This window comes from Falco naumanni, chromosome 8 (assembly GCF_017639655.2).
Source record: "Falco naumanni isolate bFalNau1 chromosome 8, bFalNau1.pat, whole genome shotgun sequence".
Classification (NCBI taxonomy): Eukaryota; Metazoa; Chordata; class Aves; order Falconiformes; family Falconidae; genus Falco; species Falco naumanni.
The window spans coordinates 21,859,589-21,881,063 of record NC_054061.1 but is presented as its reverse complement, the minus strand read 5'-3'; the positions used below and the strand labels follow the sequence as shown (position 1 = coordinate 21,881,063).

The window sequence follows — 21,475 nt, the reverse complement described above, 5'->3', positions numbered from 1 at the left end:
ATAATTTTTTCTTTTCAGGTGCTGCTGCATCAGGGCCAGCAGGTTGAGGGAGGAGATTCTGCCCCTCTGCTCAGCTCCCCCGGAGCCCTACATCCAGCTCTGGGGTCCCCGGTACAAGGAAGACACGGACCTGTCGGAGCAGGTCCAGAGGAGGCCACGGAGACGCTCAGAGAGCTGGAGCCCCTCTGCTGTAGAGACAGGCTGAGAGAGCTGGGCTTGTTCAGCCTGGGGAGGAGAAGGCTTTGGGGGAGACCTGACCGGGGCCTTTCTACTTATAAAGGAGGATCATAAGAAAGATGGAGAAACCTTTTACCGGGGCCTGCAGTGACAGGGCAAGGGGCAGTGGATTTAAACAGGAAGAAGTTAAGTTTCAATTGGACATGGGGAAGAACTTTTTACTATGACAGGTTTGCCCAGAGCAGCTGTGGGTGCCCCATCCCTGGCAGTGCTCCAGGCCAGGCTGGATGGGGCTGGGAGCAGCCGGGGCTGCAGGGGGGAATGAGATGGTCTTTAAGGCCCCTTCCAACCTAAACCAGCCTATGATTCTATGGTTCTATGATAGCATGTGTGCAAAATTACCTTCCCCTTTTTTCCCCCAGATCATCTGACAATCTCCTGAGGAAGCTAAATTCTGCCACAGTAAATATTACACCCATTCACCTGTTAGCTGTGTCTTTCTCCCACACTACCATGCCAGGATGACTGTTCAGCTTCCAACTATGCCAGATTAAAAAAAATAGAAAAGATAAAAATGTTACCCTGCCAGAGGAACCCTGAAAAAGCTCATCAACAAATCTTAGAATGGCTTTTTAATATTAATCTTAGAAAAGCGCTTTTAAAATACTGACATAACTTTGAAAGCTTAAAACATATAAATTGATATAAACATTGTTTTAAGTAATACAAGCCACAAAATAGCAAGATGCAAAATAAAAGGAGGTGGCACACTCTAAAGAACTAATTCCAAGCCACCAATACAGTAATTTCTCTAAATGCCTGATGTGTTACAAAACACACAATTCATGCAGTGACTATCTGTTTGCAGGGATTAAAAAAAGTAATTATAGAGTAAAAAACCTCAGTACCACTAACATTACAGGGACTGACTGCTTTCTTGCTGACTGCTGTGTCCTTCCAGTCATGCTAAATATAAGGATATACCATTCCTGTAAAAGTATAATTAATTTTATTTCCCTTAACCTTCACATTAGCTTTTGTCACACAAGGTCATTGACATCTCTTTATCACAACACCCTACACCTGTCATATAGTATTGCTGTCCTGTGGCTTCCAAAAGTATTGCTGTCTTATAGCTTACAAAGGGATGACTGAAGAAAGCCTAACTTGTGTTTTTTAAAAGAGTAACGTCCTCCTAATCTAAAAATAAAACTACAAACACAGCTATGGCTGTGCCATGCTTCCTTGTTTTATTTTAGCCTGTTCAGTCCAGAAGCGCTCAAGACAATAAAGTGAAAACCCATCAACAGTAACTTTGCTGTCTTCAAACAATGCATCAACAACAATAAGGTGTGTTTGTACACTGTGCCTGCAAATTACACTTCATTGTTATATGCTCCTGTCTCATGAACAATAAGGTCTTAGACTTGCAACACCTCAATACTCAGGCGATGCTTCTGTAAGGAGCCTGTACCAAAATGGAAATCACTTATTTTTACAGTTACATTGTTCACTGGCATTCCTCTCCGCAGACACATGCGTAGCATTTACAATGAGGTGCGCTCTGCTTCACACAAGATCAATAAAATTCTAAAATTTATTTTACTCCCAACTGTCCTTTCTTAAATAATAACCTCACTGTGGACAATCTCCTTGGCAAGATTATGATAAACCCTGAAAAACCTGGGTAAGACATTCTGAAGCCCTTGTGATACACACAGACCTCCACCTTTCGTTCAAGGTTTCAGAAACAGAGCTCCTTTATTACTGTGCAGGAGATGATGTTCTCACTGTATCTCACCACGGTGGCAGCACCACTACCGCTAAACTGATTGCAGAAGATGTTCATTCAGTTCTCTTCTATCCACTCTAGAAAGCAACTAAGACTATCTCGATGGATTACCCACCTCACTGTATTTTTTTAAAATGTCTGGCACAGAATTAGGTATTACGACATAGCACAAATACTGCTAACAAATTTGGATTCATGGTACACTTACAAATTATATTGAGATTAATGTATAGGAACCTAAGTCTTTTATAAATTCTCATCAAGTTTGACTATAGTTTGTGAGATGTGTTTTATGAATACCTCTGCCAAAAACATTGTTCACAATCCAGTTTAATGCTTGCTTCCATCCACTGAAGGTGGGGACACACAAGTTATATTCATTCCCACACACTGTGCAGAATCCATTTATACTTCTCATTCACAAGAAACAAAACGAACTACCTAGTGGCATGACTATCTGCAAAGCAGCCTAAGACATCAGCGCTTCAATTATGCTATTTAAAGTGCTATATTGAATTACTTACATTTATAGTTTCACTATCAAGCAAGACAGCCGAAGCAGAAAGCAGTGAAAACACAATGCACTCAGTCCATGTAAATAAAAATAATGAATATTTTGACTGGGGGGCGGACCAGCAGAATAGCTGTATACAAGAGGAAAAAATGCATGCAACTTCTGACTAAAGCTGAACATCACCTTATATGTTGGGGCAGGGGAAAATGACATTTCAGAAGAAATTTTTTCAAAAAACATGATGAAAATGCCCAGTAGCATAGTCATCGTTGCCTTTTATACTGACATACAGCTCCAGTCTTATATATTATATACTTATATACTTATATATACTTATATATACTTATATATTATATACTTATATACTTAGTGCTGTCAGTTGGTATTTTTAAACTTGATGGTACACAAATATATTATTACAAATGTTCTCAAATCATATATAGTAATGTACTATTGCAAGTGAAGGTGAGCTGGTTCTTGGCACAAAACAAAATCCCCTGGAAAAAAAATAAAATCCAATGGTGGGAATGACTAGGGAAAGAGAGGCCTGTTATTGTGAGCATTAACCATCTTTGGGTTTAGTAAAGAGTGAATCCATTCATTTTGGTTCAATCAAATATAACCAATCTCTTTTGCATAAAAAAAGACCTGTGGAGCCTAAGTGTTGATATTTTGTATGAGTCTATGAAAACCGCATTAGTTTTGTTTGTTGAGTTTTTTTAAAGAAAGAATACTCTGATCTGATATTTGCAAGTCTTGCAAGCTCTTCTCTCCACAGCGCACATGTTGTGGTATAAACTCTTTTTCATGTTCATGTATAGCATCACAAATACTATAACACATTATTAATATATTAACACATGATTAACACATAACCCCCCCATGAAAGTATCCTAAAACCTATCTGAGTACTTACTATTACCCATTTACTGAGACTATACAACAGCTGTGAATCTGAAAAAAGAGAGAAACCTGTGCCTGAGACAGCAGCCATTCTTTCCAACTTAATTGTGAGAAGAGGAGAAAAGAAATCTGATAATGAGAAAAGTAATTTTATAGTTCTATAAATGGTCACAATACAATTTTAACTTGTCACGATTGAAAATGCATCCTGGATATCAGTAACCTTCATCTTGCAGCAGCACAAAACATGCATCTTTTTAAAAACGCTTTTATGTCAAAAAACCTGTGTCACATTTTTTTTTCTTCCCATCTAGCAGTGGTATATACTAGTTCCTACTCTGGTTAATTCTCTATCCTCAATACTAAAATAACAAGCTGACCCAGCAGTCTTCCAACCGACTGCCCCACCCCACCTGCAGACTGCCAAGCAGACCAGCCCCAACACACCAGTGCTTCCAGCTTCACTGTACAGTTAACCAGCTGCCTCAAACGATGTGTGCAAAGGGATGAAAATCAGTCATAAAAAATTAACCTACATTTCCTTAATAAGGATTATGTAACAACATATGTAAAGATAAAGACAACCTCAGAACTGAAATACAGTACTGAAATACAATAAAAGTTCATGCTGATTCTTAGGAACAGTTTGCATGGCCAATTTTGTAAAAATCGGTAAGATCAGTTTGTAAGATCAAGAAAAATTAAGAATATATCCAACAGAAAGAAATGTAAAGAAGAAACCAAAGAATTATGTAGTTACGACTGGATTTTGAGGGCATCTTCTACAACCTTTATCACATGGGCAATTTTCCCTAAATTCACCTCATCGAGATTAAAGATTATTGCATCCAGTCTACACCTCAATTAACTACCTCCTGATTAAATCTCATCAGGGATTAAAGAATTATCTGTGATAGATCATTTTTTGAAAACCAGTCATAAAAGAACACTTAAAATAAGATTTTGTTGATATAGGCAAAGCACTTGCCATTTGCTGTTGTATCTGTACTGAGCAATTCTCCCAAAGTTTACTCCTACTTCAGTGTAAATAGTCACAATTGATTCAAATTCTGCTCCAAAATGTTGCTTTCAAGCGCATTCTAATGCTCAGAGTTTCCTGATAAAGATGTGAAACAGGAAAGAACTTGCTTGTACTTTTTGTATGTACTTAGAATGAAACCTTAAAAACAAAAAAGGAAGACAAAAAACCCCACATCTTTGAAGTACATTGCTTACGGAAAAGACGACAAAACAGCCTGATCAGGGACTTCAAAATTCAGTTTGTGCTTATTATCCCTGTTTCACGTTCTAAGGACACCCTGCAGTAAGGAAAGGGTTGAACTGTCTTTAAGATAATCTGTTCTCTTTACATACCAAACCTAAATCAGGATAGAGCCACATGAAAAGCCTTCTCAATGTGCTGCAGAAGAAGGGAAAGTATCTGGAATACTTCCAACTTCTTTACAATTTGTGGTAGTACAGCACAAAACACTTTGGATGGCACTAACCTCTAAACTGAAGGTGTCATTTTCAGAGCTAGTCTCGCCTCCTGCCCACCCTCTGCAAACAAACAGGAGTCAAGATTCACCTTACATTAGCACATTCAATTGGCTTGGTAAGAAAAACATTAGGAAGGCACAGAACAATGTGCCCTCACCTTCTATTCTGAATTGGAAGAGGATGCGTATTCTTTTTTTTTCTGACTCAACTGCATCACAGAATTGCAATGAATGTGCCATTGTGTCTGTTAAGAACGAGAAATCCCAAACTTTGCTGAATGTACACAAGCTTTTCAGCCAGAACATATATAATGGTCACTTCACTTTTGCTCAACATCTTACAGAGTTTAATACAGTGTTATTTATGACAATTAGGTTGGAAAGAGACTAGTTCCATTGCATGGTAATGAAGCATTCTTTCAAAAAGCTGTCAAAAACAATCAAAGAAGCTAATGAAATGTTATGTGAACCACTCGCTGATCACTTTCTCTTAGATGAAATGCCTTCCAAGTGAGGATACACTGTTTTTAAAATGCAAACCAGAGCTAAAGCAAAGACTAAGAAGGACAAGAAATAAGCAGCTAATAAAAAATGATAGAAGAAAAAGCTTCTGTCCCATCAACCATCGAGTAAAAGGGTCTAAAAAACCTCCCTTTGCAAAGACTGTAAAAAACCTCAAGCGTTCTTTGGCAGGAAATTAAGGAACCAGTAAATGCCGCATTTCTAGTGCAAAGAGAACAGGTTATCAAGGAGAGAAAGTGTGCTCATTCATGTCTTTGTATAGACTCTTAAAACTTAGTTAAACTGGAATTTTAGTAACACCGAAAACTATTTAAGTTTTAGGCAGATAGTATTTTCCTATTTTGTAAATGCTTGAGCCCGTGCCAGGTAGAAAACAATCCTTGTCAAACATATGAGGCTGTAATTTCTAGTCTGTGCCAATTATACTTGCAGAATGACACGCAGAAGCAGAAACACAACATTTACCACTTCAGAACTGATTGATCTGAATGATTTTATTTGGAGACTTTGAGTAGTATATTTCATTATTTTGTTTTATAAATGTCTTTTATATAACCATTGAAGTGTAACTCATTGCTTCACATTGTATATGTGCTGGTTCATATTTGTGGAGTAGCTTATGTGTATTAAGGCGATAAATTATTTCAGTTAGAGCTTTTTTTAAAATATCTTATAGCTGCCTGATACCTGTGAAAATCTGATTCCTTATCTTATAATCTTATGATGCGTATTAAAGTACCTGCTGAAGAAAAAACATGGCAAAAGACCCAAGTATTGAGAACAGAGACTGAGCAATGAGCATTTTACCTGATAATGAGAAAGAACATATGGAAGCTACTTTAGCTCATATGTACAATCAATCCTCACTGCATCCTTTTATGGCAAATGAAAGAGCCAGAAAGTAACAGTTTCCCATAAATAGCCTGTATTCTACATGTGCTCTGTCTAAAGCCACATCTATCCTTTGCGTCTTATAACCTTACAATGGGCTCTCACAATTCAGATTTTATTTCCTTATTTGACTTTGAAATTGTTTTTGATAGCATCATTACAAATCTATCAGGCAACACATGCTTTTGTTGATTTTTTTTCCCCACAGACAACAGGTCAGTTCTCAGCATTGGTCACACTGCCTTCAGCTCTCACGTAACTTTCTAGTCAGCATTATTTAATTAGCCTCAGACAGAGGTTACTGCAACATTAGGCTACTCCAAATGTGTGCAGAAACTGATGAAGCTAAGTATCTTTTGTGGATGACAATTCCTGACAGATTCCCAGCATCTCTGTTGACTTCTAGAATTCAACAAAGGCAGTTGATACACAGAGATACTACGAGCTTATACAGACCAACAGCACACACTCATGCACACATAAAAAAAGGGGAGAAGTTTCCCACAATCAAGAATACTAACTTCTAAAAATAAAATAAAAAATACTTTTTGAAAGGTTTCTTAACTCGTTCAGCCTTTTGCTATACTTGATCTCATTTTGGCAGACGTACCAGCACCTAATTTACACCTAAATCTAGCCATCAAAACGAACAGAGAATTTATATTCAGAAAGTTCCCGTGTAGTTCACCATCCTTAAATTTCTTATTTCAGCATAACCACTGTGGAATCATTACTAATATGGCACTTCCTTGTGATTCCTTCTAAAATGTAATCACAGTTTTGCAATAAAGTGACAGGACAATGTACTAACGAGGACACCTAATGAATTATAAAGTGTCTGAGCCAGGCAAACTTTGCTTGATCCTTACTAAATGTCAACCTCAAACACTTCATCGCCAAAGTAAGTAAAAATTAAAACATACCTTATGTTTTTCTATTATGATAACAGTACGCTATAAGAATTTCACTGCTAAATTCAAGGTTGTTGACAATATAGCATTATAAACATGGCACTTCTGCAGACTGACAGGAAAAACTATAGTGTGCCCTATTTACCAAAGTCAGAATCATTAATTGTATACAGCTTAATGATACAAGATCTGAAAATGAAACCAGAAACAAAAGCAGGTAAGACCTGCTTTTATATATACTACCTATTACATACATATAATTATATAATATAACATGGCACTGTTGGGGGAAGTGCATTTTATGTCTTTAGGTATAAGCAACACACACACACACAAACAAACAAAAAAAGAGTATTGCGAATAATGTGACATTAGGGATTTTTTATCAGCCCTGGTAATGAAATAAAAATGCATTTCAGGGGAAAACAAACCATGTATGGAACCCCTCACTCACTTTCATTCCAACATTTCACACATACTCTAGAAACTATTTGGATTTCGGTAATCTTACCAATTTTTAATTCATTAGTCAGACCTTCTTTAGTAAGATTCAGTAGTTCCTTGCCATCAATGTTATTCATTTTGAAAAGCTCAACAAAGTCTGCTAAGTCTTGTGCACAAAGCCAGGCTGAAACATCATCCTCTGACCAGTCCTTAACAGCCAGCTTAGATTCATTTTCTACCATATTTCCTTTGGAAAGATAAAAAGACAGTTAAAAAACAAACCCAACACCCCCCAACACCCCATCCCCCCAAAAAACTCAATTAAAAATAACCCTGTTCTAAGAATGATGGCCAGTAATGAATGCTGTTTTTCAAGTCTTCTCAGTACTACAGATTCCCCAGTATCTAATAAAATAAGTGCTTATTAGACATTATTTCACTGGGGGACAATTATTTGGGTTTGTCTTTTACATATCAATTTTCAAAGTTTAGAGGAATTTAACCTCTCAGACGCCTACATTTCTGTCAAATCTGAAGTGAACTCAAAGACAGAAAAACATCACCAGACACTGAAACCAAGTCTCACACCTCCTGAGAAAAACAGACTGAAGTCCAGACTTAACTGTTGTGCTTTGAACAAAGATCTATGTACCTTCGTTCCACATACTTTAGGTGCTGATATATCTTATAACATTAGTTAGCCTGTTTTTTTCACCTATAACAACTGGTAAGCTGTATTTCTTGTTGATAATTATGCTTGCAATTAATGTATTTTCTGTTTAACTCATCACTAATGATACTTGTCCAAAAAATCCTTCAGCACTCTGGGAATAATATTCACCCCTTAAATGCTGTCCAGAGAGTAAGAAATGGCAAATGTCAGAAAAGAAGATATAGCAGACTAATAAAATCAAAATACTTCTAGTACATCTTTCATTTAAAAAACGAGAATACCTCTGTAGGATGTTAATAAAATCAATTCAGAGAAAAGATAAATCATGTGCACATAATCCTGAGGTTACAAACTAACTGCATGTAAGAAAAAGTGGGGGTTCTGCATCTACAGAACATATTCAACAATAGTGTGCTTTAACAGATCACAAATACTTCCCACACCAACCTGCACAGGGTTGCTTAAGGTCCAACTGCCATATGTTCACAGTTTTATCCATTGAACCTGTGGCAAGTAATGGACTATGTGGTGCAAAACCACAAGTTGTAACGTATCTACAAATAAAAATAAAAGTGTGAAAATTCACAAGAAAAGGATTTAATTTCCTTTATATATTAACAGTAAAAGAGAATAATCATACTGGGTTCTTACCTGGTATGCTGAGACAAAGTATGAAGGATATTGCCAGTACTCTGTAAAAGAATATGTGATTTAAATCTTAAAGAATAAAAAGAAAGTTCATTCATACTTTCTTTCAAATTAAGGAATAATGTTGCTTCTTGCAAGATGACAGTTTCCTTCGGAGAAGTTATACAACCTTGCCAAAGCTGATCAGCAGTAGAGTCAGAAATGCATTTTGAATTTCCAGCTTGAAGCCCCCTGTTCAATTCACTGGAACACTCCTATCCTTCAACACCAGCCAACACAGAACTTCTGACACAACAATGCCAGAAATACCAACTGAATTAATTACATCCATATTGACTGGCTGCTCATGAGGATAAAAACTTTTCTTCTACAAATCTAAGATTAAAAATGACCAAAAGTGAAGAGGTAAAATTCAAACAGACTTCATGCTACAGTCCTTCAACTGGGCCAATAATTAATCACATCTGTGGTTCTCCTATTTGGCCACTAGATTCCTGAATTTCCATAAGGTTTTAACTTAAAATTTGATTTTCCCTCTTAGGAAAGGTACTGTTTCTCTGAGGGGTACCAACAGGCTGGAAAGACAAAAAGCAAAGTTACTCTGAATCACTGATCAGTCAGCACTCCAGTTTTCTGAGCTGTCCAATGTGAGAAATGTGCCCTATTTTAGGGTGAAATCTCCCTCCCATGAAAGCTTATTGCCCCCACTTCTGAACAGCTATAGAAGTTATTGTCCCACCTGCTAAATACCTAAGGCCACAAAAGCTGACAAATAGCATTAAAAAAATATTTATGCTGTGGTTGTCTGCATCTTTCAATTTTCTGAGGTTCCAAAATCTGAGGGACTTCTTACATACCTGTCTAAGCTTGAAAGTACTAAAATAATTGGGCCAAAAATTCAGAAGGTATAAATTAGTGATCCTGGTGACAAACCAACCCTAACTGAGGAACCGTATTAGTGCAACAGTATGTGCAGAACAAGCTGGAGCTGGAGAAACTTAAAATCTGTTCATCTTTCATTTTCAGCAAAATTATTATTATTTTTAATACTGTAAAGTACTAAAGGCAAATGCCACTTAAGAGGTAAACCATGAAAGATGTAATAACAGTATCTCAGAAAATGCCTAATTACTATGTTTTAAAGACATTGTCCTTAACATAAAAAAATGCTTGAATTCTTTATTATGCTTCTATTTCATGTGCAGCACTTTATATATATATATATATTTTATATATATATATATATATATATATATATATGAACTAAAGAATGTCTATGATCACCATTCCCAGTTTTATGTCAAAAGCTACAGTTCCTTCTGCTTTGGAAGCTAAGATAAAGTTAAGTAACAAATATCTTTCTATTTCAGTATGAAGATGAAGATAACATGTAAGTATGGAATTCATTGAATAATACTCTATTGTAAAGAAATCAAATAACAACCCCCTCAAAGAAATCTAAATAAAAAGTGAAAAAGGCTGATCACTTGTCAAGAGACATTTCTCCTTGAACTCCGCCCCCTCCCGCAATGCACAGTAAATATTTTAGGTTTATTTAGTTTCTATTCTTTCGTATTCCTTTACATTGATAAGACACTCAGAAGCAGTGCTGATACTGAAAGACAACAATCCAATGAAGTACAATGTTATACTTACAGTTTCATATATTATGACACACTTGTCCACAGACCTTTCAAAATAAACACACTGACATTAAAATGATGCAGACAGGAAAAAGCAAACTATTTTTAATTAAGAAGAGGAAGAAAAAAACCTTTTCCACAAAGAAAACGAGCAAACAGATTTCTGAACACTACTTTATGAAAAGCTTAAATATCTAAATCCCCTCCACCCATGCCCACCTTAAAACAACACTACTGATTAGCTGTACCTTCAGCATGGTATTAAATGCAGTGGTTAAATATGAAAACTCTGCACTTTCACAAGAATTTGACATAGAGTATTTGCACAGTGCTTATGAAAAAACTGGCCCCCACTCCCACTGCTCCCCACTGTCTGTACCATACCTACTCTATGTCTTTGTAATCAGTATTTGTAAAGCAGATCCACAGAATCTGACTCTCCCTGATCTAATCTCAGCACTTTATTTGTTTTTGAAATCTTTTCATTTGCAAAGCAAGCTAGAGGAATGCATAAAATGTAGCACTGAAATGCAACTGATAGATAAAATACTTCATGAAATATAAATTGCATAGTTCTTTACCAGGACAGCAGTGTTTCCTGAAAGACTTTATGGGATAGACATTTCACTATGACAATGGAAACAAAAAAAATAAGCCATATATCTAATGGAAAATAAAATAACTCTAGAACAAAAACATTCATAATTATCTTCAAATACTGAAAAAAGACTCTCAAAAAGAATATAAAGCAAAACATCATAAATTTGACATTTTTTGACATAGTGACATTTTGTCATTATGTCATTTTTTGACATAAAGCAAGCTACTGTCTCCTGAGGTTTGTATAGTTTCAAGTTTATTTGCGGGGTATTGTAGTCTTTTCTTTTTCCCTTGGAAGACGTCATTGTCTCCATTTAGAAAGTCTTTGCAAAAAAGACAAAATTCAGAGTTGCACCATTTTATTTGTTATTTCAAGTCACGCTTAGAGAGTTTAGAAGTGATTAAGCACTTTTCATGAGAAGTGCAGAATAAAAGCATACAGTCATTAATATTCATACAAACCTAAAATACTATATACTTTATTTATAATCTCTTTCAATAGTTTGATCCCTGAGGAAAGTCACCAGTAACCAGCTGCCAGTTTATCTTTGTGTTGCTGATCAACAACCATTTGAACCTGACACTCCCATCATTTTTCTGCACAGCTTACTGTCCACTTTTCTGACCTGCATCTCCCCAGTTTCACTGTAAGATTACACTGGGAGTCTGCGTCAAACACCTTGCTAAAGGTGAACAAAAAGGTGCTGAGGTGTGCAGCCACACCACTCTCCCCTTGTCCACACAGCCAGCCTTCTCCTCGCAGAAGGCAGGCAGGTTGGTGAGGCTCAGTTTGCCCTTGTTCAATTCCTGCTGCTTTCCCCAAACACGTTGTGCTTGGAAGCAGCTTCCAAACCCACTGGAAGGATCCGACCCAGAACCTTCCCAGAGACTGGAGTCAGGCTGACTGGCCTGAAGTTCCCTGGAGCCTCCGTCTTGCCTTTCTTGGAGGTAAGTGTGACATTTACATCTTTTCAGTCATCAGGAATCTTTCTATCACCTCCACCCTCCTGGGTCTTTTAAACATAACAGAGTGACCTAGCAATGACACTGGCAACTCCCTTATCAGTCTCTAACAAAGACTAATAATAATACAAGTCTCTAACTGATGGTTCATGATTAAGTTGGGCCTTAATCATTATTCTGTTACAGGGCTGACATCAAAAACACGTCTACAGTCATGCACTTTTTATGGAAAAAAGGCTTATGTTGCAGTACGCTGGGTGTGGATCAGTGAAGAATTTTTTTATTTCAACCAAATCTATCAGAGACAAAAATCTCAAGATATTTCACTTTCTAAAAAGTTCCTGAAAGTGCCTGAGTACAAAAGAAATCCTAAATGGTGTCCCAAAGAGATGGTAAGACTGTAATGTAGACTTGTATTTTTAATAGATCCATATAGAAGGCCACATAAATGCCCCAAAACCATGAAATCATGAATCTCATTACATGAGAACAAAGCTTGCAACACCCTATATATCAATCACCCGCAAGACACAAACCAATTGGAAAGACACTTCAGGAGTTTTGGAGGTCACAGAACTATTCCTTAATTACTGGAAATACATTTGAACTTTCTCTTCTGAACATTCTGATTTACAGTACTGAAGCATTAACCTGGACAGCCACGAGCATGAAATTTAAACATGTAAAATACTGCTTACCCTGAAGCTAACATCTGCCCATCGTAAGAAAATGCACAAGCCAGAACTGGGGCAGAATGTCCACTCAGTGTGCATTTGTATTTTAATTCAACACCTAAAATCAGAAAAAGTAAATTATTACATATGGACATATCTGACAAGGTATAAGACAAGCCACTTTTAGAAGCGTAAAGCTGCACCAAAGATCAGTCTCTGTGACATACTGTCTGCAAGAAAAGGGGATAAAAGATCCCAGAGACAGCTTAACATCTCTGACTTCCTCACTTTGTAGTCTTAGCATGTCTAACTGGTTTAGATAATTAAGTGTATATTCTGTACACACAATATTCGTCCTTATATACTTCTACATAAAAGAGATCACAAAACAACACCCACTGAAGATGTTTTTGGCCATCTGCCTAGTCTCTACACAGCAGTCACACATCTACATTGCAGTTTTAGCAGGAGCCAACGCTGTTTTAATTTCTCCAGCTCTTGCTCAAGGGCCAAGACATACTGAAAGATGAAAGGCAACCTCTCCCTGGCTTGGTAGATTAAGAGGTTTCAACCTATCAACCTGCTCAAAAGCCACAGTAGAAATTATACTGGTTACACAAAGTTACAAATACTAATTAAAACCAAATATTTATGATAACATTAAGTTGGAAGGAACTGGGGGAATTTTTTAAAATATATTTACTTTTACAATTATTGGTAAATAGATTACTGAATAAAATCTACAGGGCCCAATGTTACAAAGTGTTGCACACCTTAGCTGCTCTTCTGCTAAACAATTAAAAGAAAACTTTCAACTTCAACAATATAAATTTGATCTTAGATGCAAATTGCCACTAAGACTTAAGATATTGGAATATGAAAAAAGCATCTCCATACACACCTACGAAATCTGCAAACAAAATAAGCCAGAGTTTGATCTGATAATCTTGACCACAAGAAGCCATCTGGAAATATGTGAATTCGTGTTCAGCATCTGGTAAAATTCAAATATATTAATGGCAATCAGAAGCACTGAAAATAACAGCATACCAGTAAACTACATCAGCATTCTTACTCTAGAATTTAGTACATTTCCTTAATCTCAGTACTACTTTCAAAAAGTGTTAACAAGAATAATTGCAGAAGTTCCAAGACCATTTAGAAATAAGGAATAGTTATCTCTGCTACACTGTTTCCTGAACAAGTACATAAAACCAGAATTGGGCTTATATTTTAAGTTTTCTTGATAGTAAATATTTGATTTCTTTATCCACTGAGTGCACCAATCTAATCTTCCAACATAAATTTTACAGTTGTATCCATTTCTTATACAGTTCAGTAGTTCTCAAACTTAACCACATACACATGTACAAAATGTGAGAGTATCTGACAGGCTATTTTCATAATTTTAAATGTTCAGTTTTTCACTTTTATAAACCAAGTGAAATACTGTATTAAAGATTAAACACAACAGTAATATTTCTACAGCTTTCCGCTCTCTATTCAGCCAATATGAACATTTTGGAATTATCACGTTCCATTCCAGATGTGTTATTTCAGCCTGTCAAGACTATTTTATTTGTAAGTCCAGTGCCAAATTTTTTCTGCTCTTCTACTCCACTGAGCTGGATGCCAGCCTGACACAAGCCACCATAACAATCCTTCAGTGGCATCACCTCTGCTGGTACCAAGTCTTAGAATTCCTACAAGAACTAGCAGGATTAAGGCTGGAAATCAGAATTTTTTTTTTTTCTTTTCAAGACTTTTTAAGGGCTCATCTTTCCAGCTCTATGGTTAACAGAAATGTCAAAATATTTACGTTGAGTGTCTTACAAAATTACCTGAGATTTTAACCTCCATTTTTCCACCACATAAAGTGTATTTTAATTTCAAACAGTTACAACAATAAAATCCTAGTATACATTGTTCCTGTGAACAAATAGGTCTATCAGAACTACTGGGACTGTGGCAGATCTTAGGACTCTACCTCAAATCTGTTAAAATCAAGCGTCTTGCAGAGATGAGTAGCACACATTAGCTATCATGTTGTAAAAACATGTTTCTTGATAACTAAGAACTTGGAAACTTGGTCTGGATAAGAATTCTGTCATGATGCACAGACTTCAACAATATTTTACAAGTTACCAACTTGTTAATGGGGTATTACAGTGTTATACATGTAGAGCTCTTTGAGATAACTTGGGAGAAGGACAGCACACTGTCTTCCACTGAAGTTTGCTGGAAAATTTTAACAAGATCTGCCAATTTTTTAATGAGTAGCGCAAGCTAATTTCACTGAAGTTTACTTAGGAGCAAGGCAGCACTGAAACTTCGCAGTCAGATGGGAAAGCCTGCACAGTGTTGTAACTGCTCTAGATCTGACATGCAACTGCGACTGAATATACTTCAAAAGTAGGAGGATCATCTATTACAAATGCTGTAAAGAACAAAGAACCAAAACTCTGGTTCTAATTTTGCTCTAAATTGAGCAGGTAAAGAGAGTCTAAATCTAAACCAATCTTTAATTGTACTGGATAAGCACTATCTGTATGGATGTTGAATCTGCCAATAATCCTGTAAATTTCAATCCTTGGTGATTAAACAGCAATACACAAAAAGGGAAAGTGCTGATTTTCAGCAACATATGGCTTAAATAAAACTAAGAATGATCACAAATCAGCTAAAAAAAAATCCATGGTGTAGGATATACTTGCTTTCTTACCTATTTCACTCTATCTTGGCAGAAAGCTGAAGGTTTGTAAGATACTTTTTTAAACCAAGAGAATAATCTCCACAGGACATGGAGCGGTGGAAACTGCACTCTGATCTGTTTAGCTTCAACATGTTCCTTTGCCCTCAGATGCAATTCTTAGTTCCCGATGGAGTTTTTTGGGTAGTACTTTCGCCAAAAAAGATCTAGAGGTGTTATTTAAAGATTAATGCCCTTTCCATGGTGACAGGTTAATTCAGTGTTGGCCCTACACCTTTCAGTGGACACCCATTTGATTTGGCATTGTCAGTCACTAATTCTCTGTGCTGAAGTACATGGTCACATCCTACTTCCTCTGCCTTCCCCTGCTTCTGTCCTGCTTTTTTCCCCACTTCTCCTGCTTTCTTCCTGCTCTGTACCACCTTTTTAAACAAGGTGGTACACAGATAGCAGCACTCCACAGACTCACAGGATGGTCTGGGCTGGGAGGGACCTTAAAGCCCACCCAGTTCCCAGCCCTGCCCCGGGCAGGGACCCCCCCAGCCCAGGCTGCTCCCAGCCCCATCCAGCCTGGCCTGGAGCACTGCCAGGGATGGGGCACCCACAGCTGCTCTGGGCAGCCTGGCCCACCGCCTCGCCGCCCTCACGGGGAGAGGTTCTTCCTGATATCTGACCTGCATCTGCCCTCTCTGCGCTCAAAGCCACCCCCGTGCCCTGTCATGACATGCCCTTGTAAAATGTCCCTCTCGAGCTTCCCTTTAGGCACTGGAAGGCTGGTTATCGCTATGTTTAGCACTGAAAGATGGAAGTGGCTGCTCAGTTATAATTTTGGTACCTTTGCACAAGCAGCTCGTGTACTCTGAACACAGAAGCCTTCATACCTTTACAGAGACCGCTTTGTCTCCATAGTAGATCTGGAAAGCACAAACCTACAAGGTTGTTAAGACAAGTTGGAGTATTACCTCCTAAATCTGACAATGAGACTTCTGCCCAGTTTCCCAACCTCCATCAAAAGTAGATGACTACATGATTTTCCAACCCTTTTTAACACTTTTATATGACAAAAATTCATACAAATTAACCTTTCAGCTTTTCAGACTCTTTAAATATTGCAAATTCTGAAATATTTATGTTGTTCAACTATGACACTTTCCTGTACTGCAATTAATTTCTTCCAGGGTATTTCAAATAGAGGTTCTTGTTGTGCAAACGTTTCATCCCACTATACAAGCTATGCAAGCTTAGACATGCAACTCTTTGGTATTCCCACACAATTGTATAGGAAACCTGTGCTGCAACATAGCTGTACTGGATATGGCTGGGATAGTAGCTCCTGCAGTGCTGTATTTTGCATTAGTGACCAAATCAGAGTTGATAGCACAGGGATGTTTTAGTTATCGCTGAGCAGTACTTGTGCAGCCTCAAGGGCTTTTTTGCCCCTCCCCCCTCCCCACCAGCGAGCTGGCTGGGGGGCACAAGGAGTTGGGGGACACAGAGCTGCGACTGCTGACCCCAACTGACCCAAGGGAAATCCCATTCCATATGTCATGGTGCTCAGCAATAAAAGCTGGGGGAAGAAAGGAAGACATTTGGAGTTAAGGCATTTGCCCTTCCAGGCCACTGTAACTGCTTTCTTGGTAATGGCTGCACACCTGCCTGCTGATGGGACGCAGTGAATTAATTCCTTCTTTTGCTTTGCTTGCACACACAGCTTTTGCTTTCTCTATTCAACTGTCTTTACCTCAACCCATGAGTTTTTGCAATTGTGCCCTTCGCTCTCCCCATCCCACTGGCGTGGCGTGGGGAAGCTGGGGGACTGAGCAAGCAGCTGCATGGGGCTGAGCTGCCCATCGGGGTTAAACCTCAACAATAAAAGCCTGTACACACAAATACAAAGCTTTCCCTGAGATAGCTGGAAGTTTAAATATGCAGTTTTCAGTATACATGTTTTTGCATATACAGAAATTTAGGTTCTAATTATTTTAGTTCCACAGAAAGCTTTACCAATGTGAAATGAATGAAAACTGAACATAAAACGCAACGCAGCCCTGGGAAAGCCCTACATTATGTATGCTTTATGTTTTTTATTCTAATACCTAACCATATACAGAAATATAAGATTTCATTTTCAAAAGAAAGAGCTTAAGTTAATGTCACGACAACTGTGAAGAACCACATAATGACAAAACTGAAATGCAGCTTATACAGCGAGGTCAGCCAAAACCACTATAAGACATTTGCACAGTACCACATCTTAGTGGGACACATGAGATTCTGGGTGCACTGCTCCCCCAGATTCCTCCAACTGAGACAGCCAGGTGCAGGAAAACAGTCTACCTATTAACATCCCACAGCTCAAGCATTTAGCTTGTTATTAGGTTTACAGTTCTCTGCATTGCTTTAATCCAGTCCTGCTCCTTGGAGAACCAAAGTATGAAAGAGTAAAGTGAGAGTAAGAGAAAGGTAATCAAGCACTGCATCTTCTAACAGCTTTGTTAGACCTGGGAGATGGGCAGTGTTTGTAAGTGAAGTCTAAGTATTTTCCAAAACTCTGGCAGGATAATTAGCTACTGAAAGCTATCATAAGCATGCTAATCACCTTGTTTGTTTACATTGCTTGTTATCAACTTGACTGCAACTTTTACTTAAGAATATTCAAAATATTCTAAAACATCAGTTCTTCCCAATGTAATTTGTACTTGAGCGCTGATGACAAAAAGATGAAAACAAGAACCAGAGAGAAATAACTCTTTTTTTTCCATGTTCCTCCCCTGATGAGTCAAGTAACTAACCAGAAACTGGCTTTGAAGAAATATCACAGCAGGTAACACCAAGATCATGTGCTTTTTCGTTATACAGGCATCTCATTTTATCATCCCAAATGGTTAAATCACCACACGATGATCCAGTGACAAAGAAATTTCCATTAGGAGAAAATGCACAGGCCACCAAAGAACCATCTTTAACATTCCCAGATCTGAAAAGCAAGAGTACATCGGATTTGAATTTAGTGTAAGTAATGTTCGGAATACGTGATCTCTAAAATACAATCTGACAACAGTAAGCCAAACTGTTCTAATTTTTGCACTTTGGAACTTGTTAACAGAAGGCAAACTAACTCACGCCACCTGTGGAAAGAGACACAAAATAACCACAGCTGCAGGAACCAGAACCTGCCCTTTGACTGCTGGAGGAATAATGGTAGATGGCACCCCAAGGCAATAACTTTAACTGAGTGATAAAATACTTTTCAAACTGAAGACAATCTGCACGGACTTACCATTTGAAAGGCACAATGCACTGTTAAAATTCTATAGCAGGGTAAGTTTTAAAAGTCAAAGATAAATACACAACTGTCAAAAAACAGGTTTTCAAGTACACAAATGGGGAAAAAAAAAGGACTCCCACAATTTCTTCTGTTCTTAAAGACAAAACAGAACACCTACTAAGCCATACAACAAGCTGTGACTGAATAGAATATTTTGTGATTAATGATACAGGGTTAATTTTGGACTACTCATATACAAGAGAAAGCAATGTGAAAAAAAATATTTCTACGTTTTAACAAGTCAGCCAAAGCACTTTGTAAAACTGATCTTAAAAGAAAATTCCTAACAGATGTGGAAGTGTGGTAGGAAGTGAGGTCAACCTAACACCCTTTAGTTTATCTGGTAGTAACCTAAAGTCAGTTGAAAGTTCACACTCCTTTTAATAGACACTATATCCACCCCAGCATGCACAGTTGAATCTTTAAGTGCAGGGAAAAAATCGCAGCTATAAGCAACAGTCATACAGCAAGAAATGTCAGTCATCTTTGCTCCATCATTGTATTTAGTAGAACGGCTGCTCATTCTATTTTGCTGATAGAAATATTATTTACTGCCAGAGGCGTCAAACTTAATGCCAAAGAAGACAAGTCAATAAACTTTGCAGAAAGTCTCTCTAATCAGACCCAGGACCTTCAAAAAAGCATTGATTCCCTTCATTCTATCATTAAGAATACTATCACACTGCAGTGCTTCCCAGTTTTGTATGTGCAATTCTTTTTCATTAGTGCATTTTTAAAACTTTCCTTCTTTCACACAAAAAGCTGCAGATTCTGCTCTGAAAATGTACAGTAAAATAAACAGTACTATACATGTTCACGCATTTAAGACTTTCAGGCCAGGTATCAGTATTTAACTACTGAGAGAACGCTTTAAAAAATACACAGAAATTAATCTGCTTTCATGTTCTTCACATCCATCATAGACAAGATCTGAATAGCCATCTTCACAATTTGAACAGACAATTATAACAGTGGAGCTGATAAGGAAAAGCTGGACACCTTTGTTGTTGTTACCATCAGTGGATTTACTCAAGTGTGGTAAAAGGTGTTCTCAGTATCAATACAATCAACTTGTTGCAAAAGCAGCAGAGGACCACAGACTGCCAGTAGATGGTTAACTAAAAATCCTCTGACATTATTTTTAAGTACCTTGACAATTTCTATGTAATATTGATCTCAGCTTTAAGAAAACAGGACCAGCATACTTTTTTATCAGCAATTACAAATGACAATAATAATAAAAAAATTAATCAGCTGAAAACAAATATACACACACAGCCCAAAATACATACAATTAATGTTAAGCAGACTACTGTTGGCTTGTTAACACTTTGAAATGAACTTTTAAAGGTGAAGGGGACAGGACCAGAATGTTCAAGTTCTTTGTTGTTTCTTTACAATGGAAACACCAAAGCAGAATAATTTCTGCTTAAAACAACACAGTTTCTATACAGTCATTATACATCCACCATTCAACTAGGAGGAAATTAAAGGACGTAGGTCTAAAACATGCATCACTGCATATATTAACAGCATATATTTGTAAGAAATTACTTTTCAGTATTTCTGGGTTTTTTGCTGGCAGTACCAAGCATTCCAGATAAATAAAAAAGAAAGTCTTAATGAGTAATACTTCAAAATACATAAACCCTTAGACTTCAGAATACTAATGACTGAAATTCCTAATTTTTCTTAAAACCAAGAAACAGCATGTAATCAGTACCTCTTTATTCTCCTGAAACACATCAACCCTTTCAGTGTTTCTGTATGCACTACAAACAACAAGGTGGAAAAAAATCTATCAAAATTCTGTTTGTGGACAGGTTTCCAGATTTACATGACTTCAGATAACTATAATCAATCATTTCGAAAAAACTTACAGTCCCATCTAAATCACTGCTGTGGAAGGCAAAGGTAGAAAGACCACAAAAGCAGTAACATGCTTGACAGGGGATTACCAAAACCAGACAATTTTGGCTTTTAGAAATGGTTGCTGAAACATCTCACCAACTCTCACACATTCTTCCTTCCTAACTTTAGGGACGTTGTGTAATTGCTCCTCTAAAGCCTAATTAATGTCTTGCGTAAGTACAGATTGCAACAATCAGCCTGAAAACTTTACTGAAATGTAGAGATGTAGAGGAGAACTTTGAAGATCACCCAAAGGTTCATGCTTTTAACTGTGAACATCAATAAAAATACTCATTTGCTTTGTTTCAAGTGCTTATTGGAAACCTATGTGAAATGCTGACTCTCAACAAAATCAGCTCCAATACTCCTTTCTGTCACCGTTACATCTTGAACTGTATGGTTTAAGGATATGTCAATGGTTTCCAAGTTTCTTTGATTGCTGGAAGCTTCCAAGACATTCATGGACTCCACATAGCCTTGTAATTATAAATACTTAACTAAAACTCACTACATATAAGGCATTTTAAGGCACTCAGCACATTCTGGCTCCACTAACTCACTCTATATTACATATCATAGTTTGCTGATCCACTGTTTACAAACTGGATGCATGCAGTACGCAATGCATCCTCATTTCATGTTAAACCAAAGAAAAAACACTTCCATGAGCTT

At 37.3% G+C, this 21,475-nt stretch overlaps 1 protein-coding gene across 9 annotated transcripts in view; it reads right to left on the bottom strand.

The window, feature by feature from the left end:
* Window positions 1–21,475, bottom strand: part of WDSUB1 (WD repeat, sterile alpha motif and U-box domain containing 1) — a 32,209-nt gene that overhangs the window by 5,931 nt on the left and 4,803 nt on the right. For 6 of the 9 annotated variants that reach the window (XR_005829385.1, XR_005829386.1, XM_040604347.1 and 3 more), the window contains exons 3-9: window positions 18,357–18,541; window positions 13,756–13,848; window positions 12,879–12,972; window positions 10,631–10,664; window positions 8,978–9,018; window positions 8,774–8,880; window positions 7,721–7,900 (exon numbers count right to left, since the gene is read on the bottom strand). Coding sequence is in view for 7 of the 9 variants with exons in the window: in XM_040604347.1 (XP_040460281.1) it covers window positions 7,721–7,900; window positions 8,774–8,880; window positions 8,978–9,018; window positions 10,631–10,664; window positions 12,879–12,972; window positions 13,756–13,848; window positions 18,357–18,541 (734 nt within the window). In the remaining 2 variants the exon portion in view is untranslated. Of the gene's footprint in view, window positions 1–2,849; window positions 4,947–7,720; window positions 7,901–8,773; window positions 8,881–8,977; window positions 9,019–10,630; window positions 10,665–12,878; window positions 12,973–13,755; window positions 13,849–18,356; window positions 18,542–21,475 lie in introns of those variants that run through there. The other 3 variants (XM_040604350.1, XM_040604349.1, XM_040604352.1) reach the window with 3 other exon arrangements.